We start from the raw sequence: 8,875 nt of genomic DNA on the forward strand, positions 1-8,875 counted from the left end.
CTGACATGACCCTTGATAGAGAAACTCATTTTGTCTATTCCCTGCAGAAGTTAATTTGCACAAGAGGCATTCCTATTAAAATCCCCAACCCTTCCTAGTGGAGTAAAGATCCTCCCTCTCGTGTTAGTAACAATCATAAGGTTGGTAACTGGTTAAAGATGGGCTTAATGGCTTCAATGCAGGAAAGCATCTTCTTCTCTCTTTCTTTTTTTTTTCTTTTTTTCTTTTTTTTTTCTTTTTTTTTCTTTTTTTACACACTGAGAAAGACCACACCTAAACAATTTACAGTATATTCGTTTTCAAGATTTTGTGATTCAAAGTTTTAAGAACTGAATTGACACGAATTACAATTCAGGGACAAAATTGAATATGACATAAATTAGGGACCAAAATTATAATTCGTTTGCCATCCAAAATGAATATCATATAATGATAGATGCCAAGCCTGAACAATATTGGTGGTTCTCACCCAGTTTTAAAAGTCATCTTATTTTATTGATTAAACATTGTATAGACAATTGCTCTCCTATCCTTTCTAAGTTCTAACACCAAATTGGAGGCATAATCAAATTTTCAGGCTACCAGAATTTATCATTTGAGCATCACACCCATTAATTTTCTTTCCATTTCTTAATACATAGCCTTTAATGGTAATGCTTCTTGATGAAACAAAGGTTAATTTCTTTTTTAATACGTTAACTTCGTACATACCTTTTACTTCTATACAAAAGAGGTTTCTAAGTTCTCGTTACCAAATATTCAGTTTTATTAACCAACCAGGTCCAATCTCAGGTCATACCCTGTTTATGAGATTTCCATGGTTTCCATGATTGTGGAGTCTCAACTCTCAAGTCATCCAATCTCAAGTCAACCACTCAATTTCCATTACATCTAAGCACTATATATAAAACACAAAAAATCAAAATTCAAAAAGGTAAGGGTACAAGACAAAATAGTCACCCAAAACCCCAAATGCGGCTGAAATTAAAAGATTAGAACTTGTTGAAGTATGTCACACAGAAAAATTTTAAGTTACAGGTTTCTTTCAGAGTAGGGTAGACAATGCGTTCGTGTATTATGAGAGAGGGTGATGCTAATAAATTGCATTCAGACAAAGAAGAGAAGATACAACCTATTGGCCATAATATGCAGGCTGACCAGGAGGTGAAGCACCACCAGGTCGCACATTTGGAGAAACCCCTTGTTGAAGATGACTGGGAGATGAAACGCCACCAGGTCGCAAATTGGCTTGAACCCCAGGAGATAATCCCATGGATGCCCCAGGAGAAGGAATTTGGCTGGTTGGTGTATGAGGGGAAGAACTAGATGGCATTGGTGCAGAGGCATATGAAGAAACTGAGGATGCTGCATAACTTTGACCAGGATAAGTGCTAGGAGCCGAGACAAATGGAGGTCTGCCCGCTTGCATGCTAGGATCCCATGGTGATACCTGTCCACCGGGATACTGAGCAGGACCAGCACCTGGAGCTGTAAAATCATTCCCAGGATACATTGGACCAGCCTGAGGATTTTGCCAAACTGGTTGAGCAGCAGGGAGCGCTGACGCTTGTTGTGCTGCAAGCAAACTTATATCTGGGATTGTATAATCTCTACTTTTATCACTGTAAGCCTACAAGAAATGTAAAACAAAAGTTCAGATTCTCAGAAGCTTTTCTTAAACATGTAATAAAATATAAGTACTCATTATAAAAGGGCAATTAAGTGTCAAGAAGCATACATTTAAGTACCAAATTTGATCTAGAATGGATCCACTTTTTCTTCTAAGGACGTCTTTACATTATTTCCCCTTTTATCTTTTCTCATGAACATTAACTCAAAATCATATATTTATACCTTTACATTGAGATCAGTATGACGAGAGTATGATAGATGAAGCTTACAATAGCCACCATCATATATGCAATGTCCTTCTAAAGCTTCTCTGGCAACTGCTGCAGTATTAACATCTGAAGACAACAATTAACAAGTCAACCAACAGCTTTTTTTATTTTTTCTTTTATTTTTCTTTTTGGTAAGTTATCAGCTAACAGCCTTAAAAAATCAAAATAACATCGAAAAGGAACTGAGCCGTCAACAACTGAGGCCTTAAAAATGTGTTATGTTACCATTTTTTTTTTCTCAAAAAAAATATGGTAACATAACACTTTCATTCTAGAAAGAGAAGAGAAATGAAATATAGGAACAAAGCACTAAAAATTATGTCATAATATGATACTAATGCCAGCATCAAGAATCACAGGAACCCCTAATGACTGAAAACCATTAGGCAAAACCAAGTTAAAATGGTGGATATGCAAGGCAACAAAATTAGACTTTCTACAATAAACCCAGGTAAAATATGTTAACCCAAACAAGTAGACAGATCTCAAGTTCATTTCTGCCCCATATTCTTCAACAATTAAAAAAGGTGCTTAAAGAAAATGAGAAGTAAAGCTATTTTGACTCTTTTGAGTGTGAAATGACAGACTTAATCTACTCAAGTCCATAAGTTCATTTGAACAGAAGGATAACTAGGTTCATATTTTGTACACGCAAATTTTAAGCCTTGGCAGTTCCACATTTCTTATCCAATAACTTGAGGTATTATGGCGCCAATTGAGCCATAGCTCAACTGGCACATCCTCTTCCCATAATAATGAGACGGAAGGTGAGATCCAGGGATCAAGACACATTGGGTATGTGTGAAAAAATTTAAAAAATAAGGTATATGAGACATCCACAACAGAGAATGAAACCCAAATACTAAGACACATTTGATTACAAGGCTGCACTGTCCAACGCTTCTTCTCCTTCCTTGCTTACTTTCATAGACACTGGTTCTTTTCCTTAATTGTTCTCTCAGTACATTTCTTGTATACTGATATTTTGTTTTTGTTTTAATGAAGTTTCTATTATTCATAAAAAATTTAAAAATAAATAAATAAAAGGAAAACAGGTAAAGAATTACTAAAATGTACACTGCATTTTCTAGTGATCACATATTCCATGATTATAATGGTCTCTAAACTGACTGGCACAGTAATGACACCAGGTCGGAATGGCACCTAGAAAGCAACATGGGGCATGTTGGAGGGACTCTTGGGTTTTTTTTTTTTTCCTTTTTTTAATTAATCAGTGAGTAAAGAGCTTTATTAAATAAAAAAGAAGATAGAAAGGCTGAGGCCTAGTTACACAGGGGATGGGACTTGTGGGTTCAATTAAAGGTTCAATGCTTGGCATAGAGAAAAGCAAGCAAATGTGAGAGAGAGAGAGAGAGAGAGAGAGGACCTAAAAATGATAAGCCAAAATTAGAGAATCAAACGGTCAAAAGATGAAGAATTGTTTCCTTTCTCAGTTCTTGTTCAAAGTGAAAAGCCCAAGGAAAAAACACGCATTTGAAGCATCTTAAAATGCATGAACCAGAGAGTTGACAGACACTATGGTAAAAGAATGCATAATTAATGCAAAGAGATATGAAAGAACTACAGAATTCATGGGAAACTAAATCGCCAGATTAAAAGGTTATATACCGGGATATTGGACGAGTGCCTGAGTTTGACCATTCTTCTCAAATATAGCAATTTTCTGAACGGTACCAAATGCAGAGAATACCTGTAACAAGTATACCAGAACAAATGCATAAGTAAAAATCACCTAGTTGATTATCACATCACAAGAGGAAAACATATAACCCTCACCGTGTGAAGAACATCCACAGTGACAGCATACTGCATGTTCTCAATTGAAGCAAGAAGCACATTGCTCTCGAGTTCTTTCTTTTTTCCATCAGGCCCTACAGCAGGCTGGACATGACAGCTTGTTAGTGTACACTCACAACTGCAAAATACAATGGGATGTTCCACGAACAAGAAGTTACCTGCACAATTCCCTCAATTGCAGTAGGATTCACAGGAAGGTATGGATTTGTATAGTCCCTGCAGGATCATGCAAATAAAGTCCACACCAATCAAATGTCGTTATACACAATAATACTAATATACAACTTTTTGAAACTGTTACCGTGTATAAATACAACCATATTACCTATAAAAAAAAAAAAAGCATAAATACAACCATATTAAAGCAAAGACTGACAAGAAGATATATGTACATTCAAACAAGCTGAAAATGAACAAATAAAGGCAACACATTAAGACTATATTAAAGTATACTTTGTGACAGATAAATTCATGATTCCAGAGAGACTATGGTGAAAGTCAAGTGGTGACAATGGTGATAATATCTGACAGACTAAAAAAGGTCCAGTTTCATAAAATAAAAATGGATCATATCAGGAAAAGAAGCATATAGATACATTATATATTTCTCCTTTAGTTATCTAGCAAGCCATGCCATTTGCAACATATTCTCTCAAAGTAACATCAATATAGTTAGATTTAAAATGTAGCAATTAAAATGATGATTAAGACATTAGAACAAATTGTTCTCCTGAAAAGATAAGGAAATAACTTGGATGCACCTTTTGCCGACACCAAAATTTTAGTATAAAGTAATGTAGATATAGAAAATAATTATCCTTGCCATGTTTCAAATAGAATACCATATAGAAAATATCAAGATACTAGAAAACAAGACTAAAAATAAGCTCTAGTAAAAATAATTATGAAGTTATTTTTCTCTTCTAAGTAAACTATAGCAAGAATAAATATGAAGTTCTTGGGACTGATTGTCCAAGATGACAAAGATTGTCTCCATCAAGAAGCATTTGTGTCACCCAATGCATTTCCAAAATAATAAATAAGGAACTCTCACTACTATGACATCAACAAATGCATTAAACTATTATCAAAAGATTGAGGAGATTACTAAGCGGCCATGACAACACATCTGTGTTCTGCCTACCAGGCTTCACTAACCCCCTAGATGACAAAAATTGTAGACATCAATTAGCAAATTTCTAAAGCCAAAATCAATAGCATATAAGAACAAAGGCAAAGGATTTGGTTAACGAACAGGGTCGACAACAAAAGAACTTAAGAAGGTAAATGAACAGTTTACAGAATCTCGAGTCCATTGTTACCTGCTTCTGTGAGACTGGAACTTGATGTTCAGATCAGTGTGTGCAGAATATGAAATACGCAAGTGACATGAATTAACATGCTCTGGAAGCAGATACCTGAATGTAAATCATTATAACATGATTAGCAGACATAAACATTAAGACACTTCCCACTTAGTAAAGTCCAAAGGAGATGGTTTTTTTTTTTTGGTGGGGGGAGTTTAATTGGGGGGACAAAAGCTAGGTATACCTGGGTATGCTTCTTTCATTTAATGCATTCCTTGCTGCAGATGCAGTCTCAGCATCAGAGAACTGGATTAATGCCTACAAAATGCCAAAAAGTAAGAATAATATAGCCAGACAAATGAAATGTCAAAAGGATCCACTGGCTGTTGACATCACACCTGGAAACCTGCAGCCTTCTCAAAAGTAGCAATTTTATGCACAAAGCCAAATGCAGAAAATACCTGTTAAAAAATTCCAATAATTATGATCCCATCATATTAATATCATAAAGACAAAAGATAAGATAACTATTAGAAACCGGGCCAGGTGTAGATACTACAGGACAAAAAAAAGGAAATTCCAAATGGATGAGAAATAAGTGCAGAATGACACCTGTACATATATGCGTGACCTTAGAAAGGTGTATGACGTACATGATTATAATTCCAAACTGTCTCCACACAAAAGAATTTAAATAAGAGACATCACCACATAATTCAATCAGGATGCTAACCCTAAATAAAATGTCAGGGAAAAAAAAATTAAACTACAACGGTGAAAATGAAACCAATATTTCCAAAAATATGTACTAGGGAAAGGTATGAAACCCAAATACCAAGATTTCAACCAAAAACAGAAAATGTGGAGTACCAATTATGAGGATTGTAAAATTTTGGAGCTGTGCCTAAAAAAGGAAAAAACATTTTCCAACATGTCACATGATGCCTAATATGAGGCATGCAGAAACCAAGCACAGTCAAACAGTCAAAATCAACATCATTTACGACTTTTATACAAGAGTTTGTTAACATAAGACTGAAGAATGACCAATAAATGCAAAATCTGTCAACAATCAAACATTACAAAGGGCAACTTCTGAAATTCATTTCCAGAGCTCACCAGTCCCACCTTTGTGCAATCTGACCTAGAAACCCCTTTAGGCTTTTCAAAATACCAACAAAGCATGTGCTACAGAAGGCACCAGCATAGGCAAAAGTGTGACTTTTGCACACCTCAGATCTCAGTTCCAAGGGGTACATACACTACAAAACTGATTAATGTTTCTCAATTCTTAAAAAGATTACATGTTTTTTGTGTTAAACAAAATTCTTATAACTCACTCGGCCTTTTGACTAAGATGAAGTGTAGTGTCTGTTCTTATCAGTTAAATATGTCAAACAAAATTCTTGCAGTTGGTTCAAAGCTAGGCACACTTGTGTTCTTGAGTTAAACGAGTTTGTTGCATCCAACCAATAAGGAATGTACATGCAGGTCCAAAATAAAATTTTATTTTATGGGTAATAATGAAATTTATTGATAGAAGGATAACTTTTTTATAATTCAATAATTGGGGAAGGGAGAATTTGAGCTCTAGATGTCTCCATTGGAAACACCAGGCCAACCGGTTGAGCTACAAGGCTCTTGGCATTGATAGGAGGAAAACTCAAAATGGTAGTCACCTAAAGGATATATGTACAATGTCACAAGCACAAGAAAAAGAAAATCACATTTTATTCACAATATTTCTTATTCTGGAAATTTGCACAAAATTTTGCCTAGTCTTTTGCATTGCCTTGTCCTTTATATACAGCTCAACATCTAATGGATCATTAACCACATTTCATTAACCATATGACAATTACTAAAATGTCCGTAAAAGAGTATTGAAATGTTGTTAAGTTCCTTTGAAGAACCAACATTCTCTACGTTCTATTTAACCTTTTCCCATAAAGTCGTGTTTAAATTATAAAAGTAGATCTTAGAAGGCTTACACTATTTGCCTGAAGGCTTCTGCCATTGCATGGAGGAAACAACTTTGTTTACATATTCACCCAAAAAATCAAATACTTATTCAGGGGAAAAAAAACATACATAAACCCAACATATGCTTTGCAAAATTAAAAATTTTAAAAGATCACTTCAGCTTTTCATGCACCTTTACAAACTAAAAATCTGTAAAATCTGAAAGACAAAAAATGATCGAGTCAGAACACACTTACCAAGTGAATAACGTCAATGCTAACGTCGCCAGCCTCTACACCCTCAATGGTTACCAATAAGACATTTCCGGGAACATCACCGGGACTTTTGTTGTTGACAATTTCATGTCTATTTGAATATTGAATATACACAGTTTTACCACGAACTTGTGCAGGCTCTGAAGATGATGCGTAATATGAAACCATTGAAATTGCTTGATTTAAATCACCCTGCAAAGTTTTATCTCTATCATAAATACATAGTCCCTACCCGAAGATACATAGGTACAATATAAACAATAATAATAATAATGAAACAAACACTATACTATGTGCACTTAGGAGAGGGAAAAATGCATGTCCAGAAAGCAGCTTAAAGTCACTCTATGAAAAATAATACATTTCCAATCCCTGGGGCATTTGTTAGATGCGTAAATTACGGGGTAAAGAAAATCCCATCATCAACATACTCTTTCAATTCTAGGCTGCTAATTGCCACTTTAAGTTTCTAGCATCTAAAACTACATGTGTTATCAACTCTGATGTATATAAACCTTATGAAAAGGTACTAAAACATGGTTCCCCCCCCTCCCCCAAAAAAAAAAAAAAGAAAACTTGTTGACTGTTTTCTACCATTGCAAATGGATAAGAACCAAAACAGTCCTAGATAAACTGTTGCAAACAACATTAACACATAACACCAAAGAGAATTTACTTAAACCCACCACAACTTCTCTCTCAGTTCCTTGGCCTTCAATCAACACCAACAGTGCCTCATTAAACATCCATTCCCCAGTTTAGCAACTCAACAACTCAACAAAACCCCATTCCACCCAAACTCAAATTCCCTCTTCACCAAAGCCCTCATTTTATCAACTTAATGTAATGAGCCCAAGGCTGCAAACCAGCCCAGCAGCGCATAATACAAGTGTGGAAGATCAGACATGAACTAGGCACCCGCATATTCCTTCTCATTATGAAAGTTAATGCAAATTCTTTACTTCTCTTTCTATGCTATCTTCTTAATCCCCTTTTCTTCTTCACTAGAACCAACTCAATTCCCTTGCTCTCTTCCATATACTTTCCTATTATAATCAAACATTTCATTTCCCAAACCTTTAGACCACAAGTAGGCTAACTACACTTGCACCCATATACAAGATCACAATCCTTGAATTTACACTCATAATATACAGAATCTTCTTATACACAATGAAGAAACTTCAATTTTGAGCTGAAAAAAAGGGAAATGAATCCCATTACCAAAAACCCTAAATTTAATAACTTAATTCATGAATTCAAATCACAACTATACAGAAACGGAAACGAAACGAATCAAAGAGAAGCGAACAGTAAAAAAGAGCTTACGAATTCGACGAAGGCCTGGTTGCGATTAGCGCCGACGTTGCACTTGGTGTTGACGATCTTGCCGAAGGGTTTACAGAGCTCGATGAGCTCCTCCTCAGTGCACTCCCATGGGAGATTGCGGAGATGGAGGACCTTTGATGGGGTCTGGGTGTACCGGAACTGGGGCTGCCCGGAGGTCGACATCTAGGGTTTTCTTCGGTGTTTGGCTGTCGAGAAAGTGCAAGGATTTTCCCGAGAAAGATTTGAAAGCTCTAGAGGTCAATGTGAACGAGGTGTAAATCTG

The 8,875-nt window shown here is 35.7% G+C and overlaps 1 protein-coding gene across 3 annotated transcripts; it reads right to left on the reverse strand.

Moving 5' to 3' along the window:
* Positions 1 to 885: 885 nt before the first annotated feature.
* LOC115976885 (polypyrimidine tract-binding protein homolog 1) lies at positions 886 to 8,875 on the reverse strand. 3 transcript variants are annotated; one of them, XM_031098404.1, is made up of 10 exons: positions 8,593 to 8,875; positions 7,246 to 7,455; positions 5,425 to 5,487; positions 5,271 to 5,344; positions 5,042 to 5,137; positions 3,878 to 3,935; positions 3,699 to 3,803; positions 3,531 to 3,612; positions 1,855 to 1,967; positions 886 to 1,630 (listed from the first exon to the last, which is right to left on the reverse strand). In XM_031098404.1, the coding sequence occupies exons 1-10, from the start codon at positions 8,773 to 8,775 to the stop codon at positions 1,133 to 1,135; spliced, it is 1,482 nt and encodes a 493-aa protein (XP_030954264.1). In that variant the 5' UTR covers positions 8,776 to 8,875; the 3' UTR covers positions 886 to 1,132. The 3 variants fall into 3 exon arrangements, 2 of the variants coding, with proteins under 2 accessions (XP_030954264.1, XP_030954265.1); XM_031098405.1 differs by having other exon boundaries at positions 974 to 1,630; positions 1,902 to 1,967; XR_004088440.1 differs by having other exon boundaries at positions 1,331 to 1,630; positions 1,739 to 1,967.

This window comes from Quercus lobata, chromosome 2 (genome assembly GCF_001633185.2).
Source record: "Quercus lobata isolate SW786 chromosome 2, ValleyOak3.0 Primary Assembly, whole genome shotgun sequence".
Classification (NCBI taxonomy): Eukaryota; Viridiplantae; Streptophyta; class Magnoliopsida; order Fagales; family Fagaceae; genus Quercus; species Quercus lobata.